Source organism: Malus sylvestris, chromosome 2 (genome assembly GCF_916048215.2).
Source record: "Malus sylvestris chromosome 2, drMalSylv7.2, whole genome shotgun sequence".
Lineage (NCBI taxonomy): Eukaryota > Viridiplantae > Streptophyta > Magnoliopsida > Rosales > Rosaceae > Malus > Malus sylvestris.
The window spans coordinates 28769875-28793721 of NC_062261.1; the positions used below are offsets into that span (position 1 = coordinate 28769875).

Here is a 23847-nt window from a genome sequence, read left to right on the forward strand (position 1 = left end):
TTGAAACTTTGCAAGATGTTTATATAATCAATTATCTATTAGTTTATCACAAAAAATTGGAAAGAAATGCATTGCATGATAGATATAACTGATTTAAGTTGATTATATAGCGAGCTGTCAAACATTATGAGTGTAGAAAATATATAGTAATTAATGAAAGAAGTTTAGACACACCATAATCATTTATATATAATGAATTAATACAATATTTTACACTTTATACATTGCATGGTAAAATACATGAGTGACCTAGCAAGGTCTAAAAATATCGATGATATCGGAAATATCGGTAGTCCAAAAAAACGGAAATTTCGATGGAAATATCGAGATATTATGGATATTTTAGACCATGCTTGTGATAGACCTGTGATTTTTTCTTCTTCTTATTAGAAGGAGCAATGGGAGATAGTCCGTATTGTTCACAAAATGTACCTAATTCGTATTTAGCAATAGATTTGTCTTTATTAATTTGTTTTGAGATTTTCATGTCTATACACATTTTCAAGCCTTCCTTCTGGATAATATTAATTATATTTCCATAAGTAAGGTTATGATATGGTATAATACCATCTTCATTAATTAAGACATTTCTAATTTTGTATGCAAAAAGGTTTAGTAATCCATTTATAAATTTTTCTTTCCAAAAAGGTTGGTTACTGTCTTCTCTAAGTATGACTCTAGATATGAATACATCTTTGTACCATCTAAAGTCGCTTAAAATTGGACATCTCAGATTGCTAAGTTGATTATGAATTCTGGAAGTGACATTACTAGGTGTTCCTATGAAGTGTTCTATTATTGTGAAAGGTAAAGTGTTAACTATTTCTGGGACACCTTGCCCAATGTGTTCATCAAAAATAGGTATTCCTTCCTCATTTTTTTAACAACATTTTTTATTTCATTTCTGGATTGTTCAGTGATATGTTTCTCCCACCAGGAATGAAGCATTCCCGTAAATCCAGTGACCAAAAGATCAACAACATGAGGTTCGCTAAGGTTATGATTGGTAATATAACTATCAACAACCATAGAGATGTGTTGGAGTTTGTTAAGAAGCTCTTGTTCTGACAAACCATCAATATTCCATTCATAAAGTTTATCAGAAGAAACTGAGAATTGATTTTGGATATTTCTTTCTTCAAATTGAATGTCTGGAGGTGTGGGTCTTGGATACCAATTCTTGGTAAGAGAGGTTGGATTGACTCGTCTATTGGTAATTATTTTGAGTTCAAGGTTTTGAAAAGCTTGTTCAACTTTTTGGATAGAATAAGAATTATTTTCTTATTCAGAAGGTATTGAAGATATTTCTGATGAGGATTCGTCTGGATGATTTAAAACATGAACAATTTTTTCCTTTTTTAATTCTAATAACATTTGATCTATTTTTTGGGAAGTTGAAGTTGTTTTTAAGGCTACTGCCTTTGAAGAAGAATCTGGAAAGTTAACCAGCGGTTTTTCCCTGATTGATAACTTAGGTAGAGGTAAATTGTCAATTTTAGTCTCAATTTTATCAAGTTGTTTACCAATGGTATGAAGACATTGATTGGTAAAATTGTTCTGTTCAATGACTGGTTTTAGTCCGGAATCTTCTTTGGAAACTTAAAAGGGGTGGCTAGAATTTATGTCGATAAGAATGGTTTCTTATGAAGGATGACTAGAGGAGACAATAGTTTTGTCTTCTTTGAGCCAATTTTCTTTAGTTATTACTTTTAATTTATGTTTAGACTCATAATATTTTTCAACAAAGTCAAAGAAAAATACTTCAACTCTGTTAGTTTCCATAAAACTGGTCCATTCTTTGTAAATTTCTGATTTTTGGTCTTTTGTATATTTATTTCTAAAGATATTTCTTCTAGGAATGTTTCCTACGGACTCAATATTGGTATTAATCTTTTTCTTATCCCATCTGAATGGTTTAATTTCAGAGGGTTTGTTTAGAACTAAAAGTTGATGATTAATTTGACTTGCTTCAAAATCAGATTCTGTAGGAGAAGTCTGTTCTCATAATATAAATATATAAATATATAAATATATATATATATATATATATATATATATATATATATATATATATATATATATATATATATATATAGGTTCACATCAGTTGGCAATAACATGCTTCTAAAGGTTCAAGTAATCATTATCTTGAACAATTGATAATTCAAAGCTCTAAAATATTTAAAAACAAAACTTTCAAACACTCTAATACTTTAGCATGTTCAATCACATACATTAACAATAGGCTGGTTCAATCACTTATATTTTTCTCTCAAGTGAGACATATATATATACACACACACACACACACATGGTTCGTTTATAACCACTTATGTCTCAAGATACTAAACTAAGCTAGAAACTAATTTTTTTTTTTAATTTTACATATATTAAATAAATGGTTAAATAGGTATCTGTTATAACCTTAGGTGATACCCATAATCACCCATTTAAATTTCAAGAGTAAACGGTTATACTCATAACCGTTATTTATCTAAACGATTATTCATAATCATAACCGTGAGTGTTAAATAGGTGGGTAATTGCTGTTACCCATACCTGTGGGTATTTTGTCCATCTCTAGTTACAACTTACACGTGGTTTACTCGCATCACATTTCTGTCTTAAGTAAAAAAACCTAGCCTTTCTGCACGTGCTTATGCGCGTTCGAAAGGCATTTTTTTACATCACGGCGAGCTACGCGTAGTATCTAGAGTCATTTTTTCTTTTTACATTCGCTCACGCATAAAGACATTGTTATAGTTACAATGATCTAAGCGCAACGTACAATGTTTAATTATAAAATTTGGACTTGTCAAGAGACATTCTTTCATTTAATTATAAAATTTGGACAATGTTTAATTATATTTAGCTAACATTTTTATTATGTTATGCTTAATTTATTGCCGATACGATTTTTCTTTAGTTTTGAGGAATGCGAGAAATAATTTAAAATATATAATTAATTTTATTATCTGACATTCTTTATTATAAAATTAAGCATAACATAATAAAAATGTTAGCTAAAGATGAGAAACCAATATCCACGTACATGCAAACCAAGACATGTTTCTCCTCTTCCTTGCCTGTGCAAAGTATTACTCCATCATATATTTTCTTCCCTGAAACCATCTCTATTCCAAGCATTCGTAAACCAAACTTTGTGATAATTCCAAATTCTGAGTGGTAGCAATTTGAAACAAAGGGCAACCTCGCTACAGTTGAAGCAAGGTGGGACTAAGGACTATTAATCCCTGCGAGCATCAGTTATATTCAAAATAAAGTTAGGATTTTTAATTAATATATATACATTGAATGGAATTAATAGAATTAGTGTCATTTGTATCCGATACAATACCTTAATAAAATTAAACCATAAATTATTAACATAATAGGCACACACAATTAGGGGTTCGTGAAATCACGCAAAAAATAAAATAAAAATACACATTAGTGTACCTTAAAAACTTGATAGCAATATCTTCGTCACTCAAGATTAATGAGTACATTCACCTTTGCATTACATAAGTAATCAATATAAGTTGGAAACCATCATATTAAAATGGACATGAAACTAAAATACCCCCACCCTTTAAATTCTGCAAAAATGAGTAACCATTATTTAACTAATAAATTAGTATATAATAATGAAGTTAACAGAAAGTTTCATACTTCTTGCAATAAAACAATTGGAAGGGGGGCTGAAACCTTTCATAGTCAGATGGTGCAAAATATACTTCTTCTGTATTTTTCCTGTCAAACCAACTTCAAAACTGATTATACAAATTAAAAAAATTCAAACGTTCACTTACCTAGAAACCAAAAATGAAAATTTTATTAAATTAATTAAAATAAACTCATTGGCAGAAGGAACATCAAAATGAAAATTTCTACTAATTAATTAAAATAAGCTAATTCGCAGGAGGAACATAAACAACCGTTTGAATTAATCTAAAGAGATACAAACTAAAAATATTAAGATTAAGATTGATAGGAGGAAATGATTGAGAATTGAGAATAAAAGATAAAGATTGAGAGTTGAGAAGTTAAGACTCTTCGTCGATTTGTCTCTCTGTTTCATCCTCTGCCGCGCTCTTCTTCTTCTTTATTTTTGTAACGAACGAAGAAACAATTTGCTATAAAAAAAATATATTTGTGTAATTAGATAATATGTAGCGAACCTGGTTGAGAAGAAATTGGGAATTTCGTAAGATGAAGACTCAGTGCACGTTTCTCTTTTCTGATTCTTGAATTTAAATGAAATTTGTGGAAGGATCTATCTAACTGCTTTTTGCTCAAGGGTGCAGTTTTCAGTTTCCAAGTTCTATTTTTTCATTTGAGGGATTTATCAGGTCTCTTTTGTATTTTTTTTATCAATTTTTTTTTGTCGAATTTTATCAATTGTTTTTCAATAAAATAATATATTGGTAGTTCAGTTTGATAGAAACTCTGCTTTTTGCTGAATGTTGGGTGCAATTTTTCAGTTTCCACGTTTGATTTTTTATTTGAAGTATCCGTCCATTTTTATTTGTTGTTTTGTTTTTTCATTTTTTCCCAATAAAATAAACTTTTACAAATTTTTATATATTTATATGGGATAATAATCTCTCTCCTAAAATGGAGGACGAGTGGGGTTATTGGCCCCTTTTCTAGTGAGATTTAATACACGTCTTCCCCATTTTTATTTTTTTAATATTTTTTTGCTTCTAATAAAATGAATTTTAGATTTATATTTTTTTACAAAATTGCCCTTGCGTGTTTTCATGTATCAAATTCGGTTAGTTCTAATTTTTTTTGTTTAGGGGGCTTTTCAGTCCAAGACACCAATGTGTGCTTTTGGCTTTCTAATATTAGAGATTAGAGATTAGAGATATAATACGAGTTGATTAGTATCCCATATAGTCATGATAACAACACCTAAAAATACTCCACTACAATAATATTCCCTAAACTTATCTTTAAAAATTCTCTTTCGTTTTATTTGACAGGGGCACCATTGTCGGACAAAGTCTTCTAACAAGTGGAGACTGATGTTATAAAATTAAATGGCCATTGAAAATTAATTATTTCTCAAATATGACCAATATTTGTTATACAATTAAATTTAGGCTTAAATGTCAAAATAGTTGATGTGTTTTATCTTATGAGTTAATTTGGTTTTTGTGTTTTTAATTTGGCCATATTGATTTTCGTATTTACTTTCATTAGGCAATCCTAAACTACCCGTTAAAGAACCATTAAAATTGACATGTGCCTTGGAAGTGAGAGGACATAAATGTAACTTCTCTGTAAATCACTAAAACCACACAAGATTAAATGATTGACGATGACCATCTCACATGCAAGGCACATGTCAATTTTAACGATCCTTTAACGGAATGTCTAGAATCGGCTAATAGAGGTAAACACCAGGACTAATTGACCAAATTAAAAAAATGGACACGAAATTGACCGATAGAGTAAAACTTAGTGACCATTTTGACATTTAACCCTTAAATTTATCTAATTAACCAAGGAAGCTGATTTTCACACTTCATTTAGTCTCCCACACACCCTTTGTTTTATTTTTGGTATCGAATTGAATAACGTAAAGGAAAACAACGAATAAAATTAAGTAAGGGTATGACAAAGGAGAAAAAATGTGTCCATTTATCATTTTACTTAATCAATTGAGATGAGATATACATTCAGATATTTTTTTTCACATTAAAAAGAGAAACACCACTAAACTAAAATAATGATTGTCGACTTCAGTAACTAACTTTCGACAAATAAAATACAAAACCAACATATACAATAGTAATTGGCGACTTTCACTAAGTTGTCATGGTAACTAAACATAAACTATTGATTATTTTCTCAAAAATGAATAATACAAAATGTTTCAACATATTAAATTAGGCCAATTTTTTTTTGTGCTCCATGTGGTGTTATTGGACTTTCAATATGACCCTCATGGTAAAAAAGTTGTTCTGTTAACAATTGAGGTTCACATCTTAACTTCCGTTAAATAAAGAGGATAAAGTTGTCCTTTCAAAATCAGAAAGAAACCTAATAGCTAGAGCATCTTTATATTTTTTAACAAGCGATACTATCTACACTAAAGGGGTGTGGGACTCACAATGGACTAGCAATTATGTAGTTCAAATTTACATTTGACGAGAATCGAATATAAAACTTCTCACTTATAAATGAAGAGAAATACTAGTAAAATCGTAGTACTGAGCGGCACTAGAGCATCTCTATCTTGTTTTTGCACATCCACTAACCCGCGACAAATGGATGAAAGGAAGTCTCCAATTTTGTTCTTTGGCAACTCCTACTCTTGAACTCCGTGCTCGGAAAATTTTGAGGCAACTTAATGACAAGCAGCGGGCAGCTAAGTCGGAGTGGAATGGGGTACCGAGGACCAAGGGCGAAGCTACAGAGGCGCAAGGAGGGGTGTCCGCCCCTCCCCTCGTCGGAAATCTAGCCTTGGAGGGATGGTTTCGCCCCTCTGGTCCCGCCGGAAATGATGAAATGCTGTATGTTTCTGGGTTTTCCTTGCTGCTGCGCGCAGGGTTCTAATTTTTTTTTAAAAAACCAGGCCAGAAAGCGAAGGCGTTTTGGTCCTGCTTGAAAAAAATTAAAAAATCCTTCCTTTAGTGGGACGACGTCGTTCTGTTATTGAGTTAAAGAAAAAAAAAATTATTTAAACGGGGACCAGTCATCACTGTATCCCCTCTTCTTTGGGCCTGCCACATTTCGGTTTTAACTCCACCATATTCTATTTTGCTGACTTTTTGTTTGTATTATCTTTTTTTTTTTAACGTTTTAATTTCCTCATCATTTTCTCTATTCCACCATCTTCCTCTTTCTCAATTGTATTCCATATAAAAATATTTACCTAAAACTCTCAAATAGCAGGTCTTAGGTTCGATTATCGTAAAAAACGAATCTAAACCATTTTATTATGGCTAGCCCAATGTGAAGTTTAGCTAATTTCCCCTTAAGATAAATAATATTGTTTGTTAATAAATAAAAAACTCCCAAATAACGTGTAAACATTTTGTTATCCTTTTAAAAAAAAAAAAATATAAGTATGGTTCAATGTTTATTTATAGATTATAGTACATTTATTAAGTGCAATATATACTTATTTATATGATACATAACAAAATTTACGTAAATCCGCTTAAGCCTAGACTAGCTTCCAGCCCGCCGCCCTGCTAGTGTTTAGTGTCTTTTAAAACCTTGGTTTGTATTGATAAATTATGAACGGCGTTAATATTGTCTACTCCGATTTGGTTGTCTACATTTTTGAGATATTTTACCCTTTTAAGTTTCGCCCCTCCCCCTGACGATTTCTGGCTTCGCCACTGCCGAGGACGACCCTCTGCTGTGAGTTGGTTTGACAACATGCTCTTCGCTGCCTTATGGAGTAATGGGGGGTGTTTCTTTATCCAAAGCTACCGTATAGTTTTAGCCAAAAGAATTAATCTGCCTCTGCTTCTTCATGGAATCCTCTCTAGCCGATATAATTGTTTCCGCCTCTGCCGGTTTCATAATTTGTCGAACCCTAATTCATCATCGGTAGGCAGCGACCAAGCAATCAACTGACATATAAACGAAACAAGAACCCATAGTAATAGTTTCTTTAATTTGATTTTGAATGGACAACTTTACCCTTTTTATTTAACGGAGACTAATAGAAGTTTAGGTTTGGATCTTAATTGCTAACAGAGGTCACCACAAAGGTTTAATTAGTAACTTTTTCACCATAAGAGTCACATTAAAAGTATGATGTCACAACAAAGACCATAAAAAAAAAAATTGGCCATTAAATTATAGGAAAACTAATGAAAATAGTTTGAAAACTTTGAGTTTTAACGATAAGGACAAAAAAAGGGTAAATTGAATAGTACCAAGATTGACTTTTTAGTTTTAAAATGTGGTTTTTCGTTAAAGTGAACAGTAATGCGAGCTTTTCGTTAAAACTCTCTTAAATTATGCCTTTCACAAAAAACATATTAAATTACGAAAAAATCTTTGGTCCTTTTTTAAAGGTGGCAAAAAGACCGAGTTTTTTTTTTTTTTTTTTTGTCAAAAATTAAATTTTGTTAAATTAGATATTAAATTAGCTACCGACAGAAGTTGAGCTCACGTTATCTTGCAAATGCTTGACACATTTTCACCAACATAGTAAAGGGCCACGTACAAGAAGCCCGGGGGTTGAGTTAGTTGGCAGTGTTGTGTAGCTATGTATAAAAAAATGCAAAGAGCCCACTCTCCTCATCCCGATATTCTTTTCTTTTGGTCAGATATCCTCTCGCCTATATTCACCGACTAAAGAGATTTGGATTGGATCACGAACTCAATTACCAATCATCTACTTCCAAATAGACAGGAAAACAAACCATCACCATAAATAATTCCAAACAAAAAGAATAACAGATTAAATAAAAAGTGGTGGAATAAAAGGGAGACACACATCAGTAATCCACCCTTCTCTCCCCTCTCCTCTCCTACGTTGCTTCCCTTTTCCTCCAACGCCTCATTTTTTTCTCTATTTTTTTCTCTTTTTATTTTATTTTTAATTTTCCTCCAACCCCCTCATTGTTTCTTTTTTCTTTTTTTTTTATTTTTTATTTTTTTCTCCTTTTCTTTAACCCCACACACATACTCTCTCTCTCTCTCTCATAGAAAACATTAGCATAGATAAAGCAAAGCAAAAGTGAGTGACCAAATTAAGAAAAAGAGGACTTGCAAGATCTGGTGGGAGCTAGGGTTATTGAGTTTTTTTGGTCATATGGGCTCTGCAGGAAACCAAAATCCATGGGCACCATATGACTCATACAAAGATTGTTCCCAAGGGATTTGCAGCATCTACTGCTCTAAATGGTGCTATATCATTGGCCCTCCTCCTCCTTCACTCGATTTCACCGAAGCCGATGACCAAAACCATGGCTCTCCAACAGATCTCTCTCCTCTCATTATAGCAATCATTGGCATCTTTGCTAGTGCCTTCATTCTAGTCACTTACTACACCGTTATATCCAAATACTGCAGGCGAAGAGGAAGTGATGGAGCTCGAGACACGAACATGGACAGTTCGAATCCAAACCTAGTTAGTGAATCGTGGCAAGGCTCAAATAACGGTCTGGATGAGTCCCTGATCAAGTCTATCACGGTTCACAAGTACAAGAAAGGTGATAAGCTTGTGGAAGGCACAGACTGCTCGGTATGCTTAAGTGAGTTTGAAGAAAATGAGAGCCTGAGGCTGTTGCCGAAATGTAGCCATGCTTTCCATGTTCCTTGCATTGATACTTGGCTCAAATCTCACTCCAGTTGTCCGCTATGTCGTTCAAACATTGCTGCTCCTGCCATTGCTCTTGTTCCTCATCAGCAACTAGCGCTGCCTCCGGTTGAAGAAAATCCACAGGAGGAGGTGAATGTGTCCGCTTCGGAATACCAACATAGGAGTAATGAAAATATTTTGGTGGTTCAAGATAACTCGGAAGAGGTTGTTAGTCAGTTGGAGAGTAGAGTGAGCAGTTGTGAGATTGAACAAGATCATGGGATCCAGCAGCAGTTGAGGAGATCAGTTTCCATTGCTGATGTGTTGCATTTGCATGATAGTGAAGATGATGATGAGGACTTGGAAAATCAGATGGGAAGTGCTCAATTTACCATGGAAATTGGATCATCAAAAGGAGTTGATCAAGAACAAAATTTCAAATCCAGTAACAGCCCTAGAAGTAGTGGAGTTTTCAGCTTGGTAAAGGGTCCTCTTGTGCTGAAGAGATCAACTTCAACAGGGAGATTAGTTTCTCAAGGTAAGGAAGGGAAAAGAATTCTTTCATTCCTAATTGAAACCATTGTTTTCCTCTTTTCCAAAATTAGTGTAAAAATCGCTCAATTTCTTCTTTTGCTTTTGTATACCATATTATATACCCAAAAAGAGAGATCCTGCATACAAATATGAGACTAACTGATTTAATCTAGCGCTATAAATTATCGGCTTGTTAGAAGAGGTTTGAGTTCAAATCTTGTGTACGAGAATTGTTTAATTAAAAAAATTCTTACATGGTTATTATACTTGAAAGAGCATAAACTATAGAAATAGGAAGCTCTTAGAAATACTAGAGTTTGCTAGTTATGGTCTGCAATTACCATTTGTTTGCACCTTGGACTGCTAAATATATTCTATCTCATTTGTTTATTAGTTCTTTATATTATGGCATAATAAGTACAAGTGCTTGTGGGAATAAGGACTGGGACTGAGATCCTCTAGGAAAGTGGAAAAATAAAGGGCAAACAGGGAAATCAGTCTAAATTGATTCCATCTATTTGGTAATGGTTTTGAAACTGATTTTGGAGCAAGCTTAAAAATTTTCCCTACCACCGTATGTCTTTAACTTTAAGAATTTTGTAGCTTTCAATGGAATAGAGCTCTAGTCTCTATAGTAGAGGGACTACCCAAAGGTTGTGTAAAAATTCCAACAAATGAGGACTACCTAGAGACCAAAAGAGGGGGCCCGATGTTGATTTTGAGTGGAAAACAAACTCCACCCATGTGAATGTTGTATAACAGCTTATCCCACTCTCCCTTTACATGCGGATGTAGGCTTACCCACTAACAATTGCTGATGCAGCATCAGTCATGGGCCCCACGCCGAACTTGTGACATTTTTTTTACTATTGGGAAACCAACGGTAGAGATAGCTTTTTGGTTTTTTTCTTGTTTTTATCAACAGACACAATACTCCAACAAAATTAACAATGATTTTTTTTAATATTTTAGTATTTACTTTTAGGATTGTACTATAATGACCTTCTATTAGAAACAATATTCCTTTAGGCACCTGAATATTCTCATGAAGTCCCTAAAAGAGTGGTGAAGACCCTAAACTAGGGTCTTCCATTGAAGATCCTCTTAGCCCATCTCTAATGGTCTTCCATTTGGTCATTAAATTATCTTGAATTCTTGGACACACATTCAATCGTTAAATGTATATGTCATTATTGGTGTTCGTTCCCAAATCTCTTGTTGAGGAAGGGCACAATGAGGAATCACCAACCACCACAAAATCAATCTTCATTGAGTTGAAAATAAAGTTGAAGGAAATGAAACATCTTAGGCTCTAAAATATCATCATATCGAGTGTGAAAGAGTAGAAAATGGAAGTAGATTGGGACCAATATAACACTTCAGTCTAAAGCCACACAACCGCTGATATGGATAGGACATCTGCCAAACATTGAGTTGGTAGCCCAACATGATCAGGAAATAGACATCAGGTAAAGCCCAATACATGAACCCCTAAATTAGCATCACCAGCCCACCAGCATGCTAGGGTTTCAAGAATACAAACCATCTATAAATATTCGTACGCCTCTTCCTATTTTGTAAAATCAAAAACTCCTGCAGACCTTGAGGTCACAGCTATAGCGACGTAGAATCATGATTTATGCTGACAGTTTCATTATCCTACGTTCTTATATGGCACTCTTGAGTTTCTCGAAGGTCTTTCTCTATTTGTTCGACCGTGATTTCTCTGTATAAACATATGACGTAATTGTTTTTGTCATCTAATTAGGTTGGATGTAGAATCTGAAGACTTAATGGCTTTTTGTTATCTGAAGTTTGTAAGAGAGTGGACTCGGGTTTCGTTTTGTAACAATTTCTTCAATGAGAAAATCTCATAATGTAATTTTGTGTATCAAAAAAGGATTTAATTGCTTGTGTCATTGTATATACTCTCTTATTCTAAACTGCCGTTACGAGTATATTATTAGCATGTGTTGCGTTTTAAAATTGAGAGCTTATCAAGGAACCTTGTAGCACTCACTTGGCGAAATAAATTAATGTACAACTAACAAATAGTTGAAGAGATTTTGTGTCAAAAGAGCAAATGAAGACCTGAAAATTGGGCAGGAAAGCATGAAGAGCAGCGCGGATAATATGTGCACCAATTTTCTGCATAAACTCTGCCACTCAGTCTTTCCTTAGAAGTGAGAGGTTGTAAGTTCAAATCTTGTGGATGACGAATTTGATATCAAATTAGGTTGCCCATTGTGTGGATTAACCCAACTCCCCATAGTGTAAAAATATTGATGTACTTAAAAAAAAAAAATTGTACCAAAAGAGCCTAGCTCCTTCTAGACAGTTCTCCCTAGAAAACCCACCGAACTCAACCGTTGCTTATTGCCTTGAAGATAGGCAACCCAATCCACTCCTCCCCACTCATAACACTCTAGCCCACTCAGGCAATTAGGCTCAAGGTGAGCCCGATGGAGAAGTCAGACAATAATTGCCTGGGCCAACGCCTTGCTTATGTGACGTAAGGTTGATGTCACGATGATGTCACCCACAATTTAAATTATTAAAAAATTATAAAAAATTAATAAAATATAAAAAAATTATGAAAAACTAATTAAAATAAAAAAAATTATATATATATTTTTAATAAATATCTAACCATGTTCTTCCAATTTACACTACATTTCAATATTTTTAAATACTTTCAACTAATCTTTTATTATTATTCAAAATTATAAATAAAGTTATCCTTTATTATTTTATAAAATAAAAAATACTAATATTAAATACGAATTGCCTAAGCTATTCAATTTAAAGGGGCAGTTACTGTTCATTTAAGGAGATTGAGTTGTCTATTGCTTAGGGGGCCTTACTACACTGGAAGTAGGGACGACAATTTAACTCGTCAAATCCGATCGTCACAGGTAACCGATCTGAACGGTATGGTTTCGGGCATCAAATTTCGGATATTTTACAGTTATGGGTAACTGTCAAATTTTTTCGGTTTCGGATTTGATTATGGTTATTGGGGTATCTGCCCCAATTTCCTACCAAAAGGGCTCAAAGTTTAATAAGAAACCATCCAAAACTATTGTCCATGGGCCAAACTTACAAGCCCAACCTGCTACAAATCTACACTTCCGTAAATACCCCTAAATCATTAGATCTGACTCTTCACCAACCTCAACCTAGCATGAAAACGCCATAATAACTCCCTGTCTTCATATCAAATCGAATTCCCCCATTTCAAAAACAACCAAATCAAAGTTCAAATTGAAGTTGAAAAATGAAGCATTCATCGGAATAAAACCGCCAAAACAAGTTCAAAGAAGTTCAAGAGAAAAAATGGGCAAAAAAGTGGTGCAAAACTTACCAAAACCTCCATCGGAACAAACCCTTGAAAAGTGGTGCAAAATGTACCAGAACCTCCGTGTGAACAAACTGGAGAAAAAGGAGTCCAAAATTTACCACAACCTTCGTCGGAACAAACCGGGAAAAAAGAAGTGCAAAACGCACCAAAACCACCATCGGAACAAACCGGCAAAAAGGAGGTAATAATCTTATCCTTGTTATACTCTCATGCACTTCTTAAAGTTAAACATTTCTAGAAAATAGTATGATTGTTTTGCCACTATTTTAGAAAACAATGTGACCTGTTATGATTTGAATCCATAAACAGTTTGCTCCCTTATGTAAAAACTAACACTGTCTCTGGAAGAAAAAGAACCAAAATATAAAACTGTTTCTGAAGAACCTAAAACATAACACTGTTTCTAGAAAGAAAAAAAATAAGATACAATGTTTGTTTTGTCTATGTACAAACAAATACTGTATTTGGAAAGAAAAGAACCAAAATCCAACCACCACAATGTCCCTTATTATGATTTGGATCCAGAAACAGTGTCATTCTTTGCTACTTTTCCCGACACAATGTCCCTTTTTATGATTTGGATCCAGAAATAGTTTGATTGTTTGCTACTTTTCCAAATACAGTGTCCTTTATTATGATTTGGATCCAGAAACAGTGTGATTGTTTGCTACTTTTCTAGACACAATGTCCTTTATTATGAATTGGATCCAGAAACAGTTTGATTTGTGTTAAACCTAGTACTGACTCTGAAATCCAACAAAAAATAAACACTAGCTCCATAAACAGTGTGATTGTTTGCTACTTTTCGAAACACAATGTCCTTTATTATGATTTGGATCCAGAAATAGTTTGATTGTTTGATACTTTTCCAGACACAATGTCCCTTTTATGATTTAGATCTAGAAACAATTTAATGTGTGTAAAAACTTGACTGTTGACTATCTGTTTTCTTCAATCCATTTTCTGTTTGTTCTTCTTAAATAGTTAATTATAATTCCTAAGCTTTGTTCATTTTTACAAATGCAGGTAACCAAGAAAATCAGAAGGAAGACTTTTGCAAAGAAACCAACAATGGATAAGAAGAAAACTCCAGTGGATAAGAAGAAAACTTCAACTGAGAAAAAGAAAAGATGTCGGAGTACATATCTCCAATATCGGTGCAATATGATCGGGTTTTCAGACTCAATGGAAATTTACAAGCCAATGCTTGAAGACCGCAAAGATGTTTGCGAACAGTTGAAAAAGACACCATTCTAAAGTCTTATTAAACTCTACATGGATCACTTTCTTGTCGTAACCAAAAGGAAGAAGAAGTCCACTACGAACTTAATTAAGATTATAAATTGCTCCGACCCCGAAAAACAGAAGTTCATATTTGGAGATCGTGACTTAAGAGGGATAACACCTAATGATGTTGCTCTAATCTTTGGACTAAACAACGATGGAGTGAAACTGCCAAACACTGATAAATCCTCCAAATATGGTAAGGAGGATAGATTCATAGAGAAGTACTTTCAGAAACCTTGATATATGCATACTTCTTAACTTTCTAGCACTATAAAATCCAGAAACAATTTTGTTTTTAAATTCCATAAATAGGGTAGTTTCTAGTTTGTTATTTTCCAGAAACAGTATGTCATATTATGATTTTGATTACAGAAACGATATTACTACAAATATAGAAACAGTGATATCTGCATGCTATTAGTACTACAAATCTAGAAACAATGTTACTTAACAAAGGAGAAACAGTGACTTACAATCTAGAAACCTTGTTATATGCATACTTCCTTATTTTCTAGAATTATAAAATCCAGAAACAGTTTTGTTTTTAAATTCCATAAACAGTGTAAAACTACAATTGTAATTAGAATTCATTTTGCAAATCCATAAACAGTTTCACACTAATAATTTGAATTAATATTTAATACTTGTGTAACTATGTGCAGAATGCTGATCCTATTCCTTTTATTGAGAAAGGTGAGGAATTTTTCGAAAAAAGGCAAAGAAAAGACTGTTACAAAGAAAAGAAAGAGGTTGCTGCCGAAAAAGATGTAATGCAACACAATTAATGAAGCCCAAGAACAGTTCGACAAGTTGTATAGTGAGGAATTGCAAAAGCTTGGTCCAAATTATCAAATTCACATCCTCGGAATTGCAATTCCTAACCCTACAACTATATTTGTATGATATGTATATACCATTCAATTTCTTAAGTTCGTTAATATATATATATATATATATATATGTATATATCATTGAACTTGATGGGATACGCATTATACGAAAATAATTTCAAAGATCTAAACATCAAACTTGTTTATATATACTTCGAGATCGCATACGCATAAAATCGCAAAAAACAAACATTCAGAGATCAAGTAACGGGGACAAAACTTTTCGACGGTTATAAACGAAAAATCTTATTGAAAGATTTTTGATTGTCTTCAAGTTTACAAAGTATTGAGACTGAAAATGAATCCTGAATTACTTACTTGTATTAAAATTGGAAGACGATATTGATTTTCTACAAGGATTTAATAGGAGAATCATAGCCATTGTTTATCTACATAAATATGGCATCTGCTCACAAAAATCAACCCGCTTATTATTGAACTAAAACCTATTGTTAATACCTTAGCATTGAGAATTTAATAGTGAGGATAAGATTAGCTTTGAAGATCATGGCTTATATAGGTTCTGGTTCTTTTTTCATAAATAGTTTCAGTTGTTGTTCAGTTTTTCCAGAAACAGTTTTAGTTTTTGTTCAGTTTTTGTATATGAGTTGCAGAAGGTTTTTTCTTGTTTTGAAGATACGGTGTTAGTTTTTTGTTCAGTTTTTCCAGATACAGTGATGCTTTTGTTCATTTTTTCATAAATAGTTTTAGTTTTTGTTCACTTTTTCTAGAAGCAGTGTTATTTTTTTGTTCGGATTTTCCAGAAACAGTTTTATGTTTTGGTTCTTTTTTCCATAAAAAGTTTTAATTTTTGTTCAGTTTTTCTAGAAACAGTGTTATATTTTGATTCGGGTTTTCCAGAAACAGTTCTATGTTTTGGTTCTTTTTTCCATAAACAATTTTAATTTTTGTTCAATTTTTCCAGAAACATTGTTATCTTTTGGTTTGGGTTTTCCAAAAACAGTTCTATGTTTTGGTAATTTTTTTTCCATAAACAATGTTAGTTTGTTGTTCATTTTTTTCAAATATAGTGTTATTTTGTTGTTCATTTTTCAAAGACAATGTTATTGTTATATATGTTAATTTAATATTTGTGTATTGATTTTTTTTTGTTTTTTTTTGTGTTGTATAGTTATGGAGAATGGTAAACTAGCTCAGTTTACTTATGGTGATTTATGCGTTATTAGTTCTATTTCATTAACGTGTACATTCGATCAAATTTGTGTTGATCTTTGCTCTATGTTTAAAGGTTTGAGACCAAGTTGTTTTGAGTTGAGATATTTTTAGAGTGAAAGATCTACTTTTCTATTGGATTGTGATGCCGATGTTAAGAACATGTTGTTAGTTCTTGGTGTTGTTGGAAAATCTCTGGTAGAAATATTGGTTTTTGATAAATGCACAGATGATCTAGTTGAGTTACCTATGGATAATGTATCTTCTTCGTGCTATACATCATATTCTACAACGCTTGTTAGTGAAAATTATCATTTAGGGATGGTTCTCATGATATTTATAGCTACATGACTTCTGAATGGGAAAACTATATTGAATCCATGGGTCAAATTTTTAAAAGAGGTTGTGCTGATTTTTGTGACAAGTTGAAGAAGTTCTCTGTTGAGTGTGGGTTTGAGTTGAAATATTTGAAGAATAATAAGAGTCGGATTAGCGCTGAGTGTTCTAAGAAAGAATCTAACGGTTGTCTTTGGGGTGTATATGCATCAAAGTGTTCGATTAATGATTTTTTTATTATTCAGAAATTGCACAATGTGCATACATGTAAAAGAATGATCTGAAAGAAGAAAAACAAAGTTGTTGCTTCTTTCATTAAGGACAAGGTTTAGTCAAATCCACTTATTAAACCGAAGGAAATCATTTCAAACCTAAAACAATTTTGCGGACTAGACATTGATTATTCTACTATATACTTCAGTAAAGAGAAGGTAGTTTCTGAGATAAACGACGACATTGTTGATTCTTAAAAGTTGTTGCCTTGGTATATAGAATCTAACCTTGAAAGCAATCCCAGATCTGTATAATCATACTATTTTCATGTTTAGTTTTCATTTTCAGAGACAATATTTTTTTTTTGGTTATTTTTTCCGAAAACAGTCTTATGTTTTGGTTGTTTTTCCAGAGACAGTGTTAGTTTTACATTAGAGGAGAAGCTGTTTCCAAAGACAATATATATACAGATTTTGCTCTTGTCTCTTTTTTGTTTCATTTTCTGACATGATGAAGAAGGACGCATCAATTATATTCTAGTCGATTGCACCATCAATAAACAATGATGTCAAATATGACTTTAGAACAACAAGCTCATGTGCCATGTTCTGTTTCTTTGGTTGCCTCCAAAAATAGTCTATGTGTAAGAAAATTAAAAGTGTTAAATACACACACACACACATATAAATACATACATCACACTGTTTATGAAATTTAAGCAAAACAAGCAAAACATGTAGGCAAGAAAAGAAACAGTCAAAGGTCAAATACAACACTGTTTCTGGATCTAAATGAAATAGGCACACTGCTTCTTAAATGTAAACTAGAAAAGAAATCACTATTTTTGGATTCAAAGCAAAATAATTACAATGTTTCTTAAATATAATCAACTGATGTATGAAAGAAAAGAAACAGTCAAAGGTTAAAACATAGACTGTTTATGGAATAAGCACATTGTTTATGAATTTAAAAAAAATAAGCATATTGTTTATGAAATATAAGTTCAGTGTTAAGGTTACTGATAGGAGCATATTTATGCGACTTTGTTAGCCTATTTTCTTGCATTTACTCAGTTTCTATTTATTAGAGTGTTTTAAGCTATTTTCGTGTGTTTGTAGGTCCAAATGGCAAAGTTGGCAAGAAAATACATTTTGGAGCATTTTAGAGCAGTTTTGGGCTTGGAATGGATATCACATGCATGGAGCGAGGTAGATGGACATTTTTGAAGTTCAAAAGAGGCTAGGAATGTGCTAAAGAGATGGAGAAATTAATTCAAGACATAGAAGATAAGGAATCAACTAAAAGGAAGGAACATTATCCAAAACCTTATCTTATCTTATCCTAACCTTATCCTAATCCTATTCTACCTAAATTCCAGCTGCAAGGGGGTGTTATTTTCATATTAGGACATTTAAAAACCTGATTTCTAGAAGGCCTTACCTTTTCCTAAAAGGGTGCCGCATACCTTATCCCTTGTCCTTATAGAAACCTGCCACATCACCCCTTTTCTAGAAGCCTAGAAATCTGCCGCACCCTAGATCCTTGTCCCTATTGGTTTGTGCTGTGCAATCCTTTTCCAACACAACTTTTGGAATGCCAAATCCTTCACCAAAACTACCTTGTGCCGTGTGCCCCCAGCCTATAAATACACCACAATGCCGCACCATTCAGAATACCACACACAAGAGCCTAAAATCAGAAAGACACAGTTGTGCCGCAGCTTTGCAAGGAAGGAGAAGAAGAAGCTTGGAGCCGTGCCTGCCATTCAAGACCTTTGGATTGTTTGAGCGTTTCTAGGTGTATTCTATCTTTTGTTTTCAATGTTTAATTTCAATTGTCTTTGTTTAATTGCAAACATGAGGAACTAATTTCGTTTTAGCTAGAGGTGAATTCAAAGTCATGAACATATATGTGATATGAATTGATTACATCTAGTTATTATTTCATAAATCGTGAATGCAATTTATTTAACTATTTGATTGATAACTTATTCTTGTGTGTTGATTAAGGGGGCCCACTTAGTTTGCATGCATGAATTTGATGCTAAAATACAAGGGAGTTTCACCTAATAGTTATGAACTTATATTTACAAGTAGTGGAGGTTGCTAGTCACGATCGCGTTAAGTAAATTCCTGGCAGGAGTATTATGCAGTTCATAGTTACGAATGCCATGTCAATGCATATGATTTTCACAGAACTTAATATCTTTGATATTTATCTCTATTATGTAGTTCGTGTAGGGAACTTGATAAGAATAATTTGGTTGTGTCGCTGAGTCCAATTCAATGAATTTAGGAAAATCTGATGGTTAATTTGTGCAGTTCACGGTTAACTTGGGGCATTGTCATTTGTGGTTTATAGGAAGAATAACTGGAAATCGATTTGTATGCATATGTGTCATGTGTGGAGAATGACCATCTAGCTAGCCTTTCACTCCCTTAATTTACCCAATTTCATACCCTTTAGTTTGTTTTTGCAAGTTTGTTTGTTTAAGTCTTAAATTTGTCAAAACAACCCCCATCTAGTATTCTGAGTCTTTTTAGTTTAATTTTCGTCCAAACTTCCCTTTAGTTCCTGTTTCAAGTCAATTTAACTTAATTTGTGTGTTTTTTAGTCTAGTTTAGTGATATAGAGTTTAATTTATGTAGATTAGCAGCCCTCATAATCCCCCGTCTAAAACGATCCTTACTTACACATACTACAACTATCAAGATCTATTTTCGATTTATCAACCTCAATTCCCTTTACTGAAACTATGTTACCTAAAATTATGCCTTGTTTTACCATAAAGTGACCTTTTCCCAATTTAAAACAAGGTTAGTTTCGATGCATCGTTTCAAGATTAATGTGAGATACACTAAAATCTTCCATGAAGACTTCAATAATCTTCTCAACAAAATCTGAAATGATACTTACCATGCATCTTTGAAACGTGCCTGGTGCATTGCATAAACCGAATGGCATTCGACGATAAGCAAAGGTGCCAAATGGACAAGTAAAAGTGGTATTTTCTTGATCATCCAGAGCTATAACAATCTGATTATATCCCGAATAGCCATTAAGAAAGCAATAAAACGAATGACCAGCTAACCTTTCAAGCATTTGATCAATGAATGGCAGGGGGAAGTGATCATTTCTTGTGGTGGCATTGAGCTTCCTATAATCGATGCAAGCTCTCTAACCTATTTGGACACGGGTGGGCACAAGTTCATTTTCTGCATTCTTCACCACATTGACTCCCTATTTCTTTGGAACAACTTGAACCGGTGAAACCCAACGACTATCCGAAATTGGGTAGATCACTCCACAATCAAGAAGCGTGATAATCTATTTCTTCACAACTTCCATCATTGAAGGGTTGAGTCAGCGTTGAGCCTTTCGAGATGGTTTAGCCCCTCCTCCAAAAATATGCGATGTATGCATGTTGTAGGACTTATTCCCTTGATATCGGGCAAGGTCCATTCAATGGCTGTTTTGTACTCCTTCAATACCCTAACCAATTTCTCCTCATCTCCTGCCGTGAGTGTAGAAGAGACTATGATAGGCAAAGTTTCTTGGTCTCCCAAGAAAACGTACTTCAAATGATTTGGTAATGGTTTAAGCTTAATAGAGGGTGCCTGAATTACTAAGGGTAACAACTTATTAGTAGAAACGGGAATTGAATTTAGGTTTGAAGGCTTACCAACATGTTGTGGCAATGATTCAAGAGTAGCCACCATCTTGGCCACTTCTTCACAATTAGGCACGGCAAGGAGATCCTCATTCCTGTCGTGAGTGTGCATAAGTTCTGCCCCTTGGTCTTTGAGTCCCATTCATTTTGTAATGGTTGTTTCAAGGGCATCCCTATTTAGGTCTTCAAGGTATTCCTGCGCCAATGAATCGAGTATACCAATAGAAAAACAAGAATGATCATCAAAAGGATACCTTATGGCTTTAGAAATATTGAAATCAATAATGTTGCCATCAAATTCCATTGTCAACTTCCCCTTGAATACATCTATCTTGGTGCGGGTTGTTTTCATGAAGGGTCTTCCAAGTAGGATTGGCAATGGAGTAGAATGAGCCGAAACTTCCATCTTAAGAACATAGAAATTGGCTGGAAAAATTAAATGATTAACCTGCACCAAAACATCTTCCAAAACTCCTTTCGGATATGCATTAGAATGATCGGCTAATTGAATAATAACTCCATCATTTTTCAGCTCTCCTAGGTTCATAGATTCATAAATAGAGTAAGGCATGACATTAATGGATGCACCTAAGTCTAACATAGCATACTCGAATTTAGCATTGCCAATAACACAAGGGATTGTGAAACTACCTGGATCCTTGCATTTAGGGGGCAGTTTTCTTTATAAAACTGCTGAAACGTTCTCACTTATCCGTACCACTTCTTTGTTTGAAATCCTCTTCCTTGTTGTGCAAAGTTCTTTAAAAAATTTAGCGTATTTTAGAACTTATTTGATTGCATCAAGGAGTGGAATATTAACTTGCACATTCCTAAACATCTTTAGAATGTCTTTTTCACTCTTTTCTTTCTTAGATTGCATAAATTTGCTAGGGAAATGACCATTTGGTGGAATAAGGTTAGAAGTACTTGAACTTGGACCTAACTTACCTGTGTTGGACGACTTAGAGGCTTTAGAAGGCTGGGGCAAGGGTTGTTCTACCTTTGCCGTGACCTTGTCTTATTCTTCATCCTCGAGCAGCAGCTTCTCGTCCTTCTTTTGGTTGGATTTGGACATTTATGGGTCGGTTCCAACCTCCTAGCCACTTTGCAATGTGATAGCCTTGGCGGTTTCAAATCCTCCATTTGGATTAACAACGGTTGAACTAGGTAGTTTGCCTTGTTATCTAAACTGTTCCATGAATTCCGCCACTTGCCCCATTTGATTCTGCAATTCGCCCACTTCTTTGGCTTGATTTTGTAATCCCTGCATCAATGAAGTTAGTATTTGAAGAATTATATCGCTATCCATTGACAAACCTGAATTTGGTTGGGCAGATTATGGATGAGGTTGTGTTGGTGTGAATGGCCTTTGAAATATCCCGGGAGGTGGCTGTCTAAATCCACCTTGTTGTTGAGGTTGTTGAGGCTCTCTTCACTTCATATTTGGGTGATCTCTCCAGCCCAGATTGTAGGTGTTGGAGTATGGTTCATACTTTGGCTGATTTTGGCCTTGATAACCAATAACATTGGCACTTTCCCATCCCCCATTCCCTATCAATTGAGGACATTGATCAGAAGAGTGTCCTTGCATAGAGCACACGCCACAAGTACTTGTTCCTTGCATTTTGGATCCTTTAACAACCTGTGACACAAGAATAGTGATATTAGCCAATTGAGATTGAATTTCGGCCATTGAACTTACCTTATTAACTTGGTGTTGTCGTGGGGGCTCTTTCTATCTAACTCCTTCGTATTGTTGTGCATTCAAGGCTTGATTCGCGATTAAGATCTTTGCATCAACTAGCGTTTTATCAACCAAGGCACCTCCTGCCAAGGCATCTAACATTTGTCTCTCAATTGGAAGAAGTCTTTCGTAGAAATATTGAATCAAAAGTTCTTCCTTCATTTGATGTTAAGGGCACGATGTAACTAGAGTCTTGAAACACTTATAATATGTTGGAAAGGATTCTCCTTGGCTTTGTTGAATTCCATTAATCCTCTTCCTCAAAAGAATGACTTTTGAAGTTGGGAAGAATTTCTCTAAGAATGCTCTCTTTATACTTTCCCAAGAAGTGACAGTTCCAGGTGCTAATTCGAACATCCAATCTTTAGCCTTCTCCAAAAGAGAGAATGGAAAGGCTTTCATCTTCAAAATATTCCCATCCACATTAATGGGTGTCATACTCGAGCATACTACTTCAAATTCCTTAAGATTCTTGTTTGGATCTTCCATGGACAACCTATGGTATTTGGGAATGTGATGTAAGAAACTAGACTTCAATTCGAACTCATCAATTTTACCTTGAACTGCCACAGGATATTGAATGCAAATAGGCACGACATTGTCCAATCCCGAGGCTGAAAGTTCCTTGATTGTTTGATTGTCAACAGCCATGTCTTGTTCCTCTTCCAATTCCTCTTCAATTTCAACTTCAGATTCAGATTCGGAACTAGAACTAGGTGGATTAAGTTCTGGATGCTTCCTCTTCCTTCTTAAAGTTCGTTCAAAATTGTCGTCAAAGTCCAATATATGCTCACGAATAGGTTGAGAACTACAAGTCATAAACTAGTACCTAAAACAAAGAAAACAAAATAAAATAAAATCAGAAACACAAGAAAAACACAAACAGAAACAATGGGGAAGATTAGCAATTTTGCTAATCCCTGGCAACGGTGCCAGTTACCGAAAACTACAATTCTTCTTGTCTATAGTATTCCTTGATTTTATCTCTGGTCTCATCGTCAAGGAACTTGTAAGCCTTTGTTGTCACAGGGAGGTAACTGCCTTTATCAGTCTTTGAGCTCTCTGCATTTGTCTTCTTTGCAGGCTTCCTTTTTGTTTCTTTAGCAATCGGCTTTGCTTTTACCACTTTTGGTTTCTCCTTTGTTTTGTCAACAATTGGCTTCACCTTTTCTTTGTCAAGTACTTTCTTCTTCTTTTCAGTTTCAACCATTGGCTTCTTCTTTTCAGTTTCAACCATTGGCTTGTGCTTTTCAGTTTCAGCTATTGGCCTTTCTTCTTCTTCTTCAACTATCCGCTTCTCCTTCTCTCTTTCAAAAATTGGTTCCAAATTTTGTTTCTGCTGTGATATAACAATGGAAGGGC

The 23847-nt window shown here is 34.1% G+C and overlaps 1 protein-coding gene and 1 pseudogene across 1 annotated transcript; both read left to right on the forward strand.

The window, feature by feature from the left end:
* The first annotated feature begins 8495 nt into the window (after positions 1–8495).
* LOC126586015 (RING-H2 finger protein ATL52-like) lies at positions 8496–9959 on the forward strand. Its single transcript, XM_050250683.1, is given in 2 exon segments — positions 8496–9806; positions 9809–9959. Coding segments are annotated over 2 exon segments (1062 nt in total). The 5' UTR covers positions 8496–8788; the 3' UTR covers positions 9853–9959.
* Positions 9960–16457: 6498 nt separating this feature from the next.
* Positions 16458–17328, forward strand: LOC126602751 (uncharacterized; annotated as a pseudogene).
* Positions 17329–23847: the final 6519 nt, after the last annotated feature.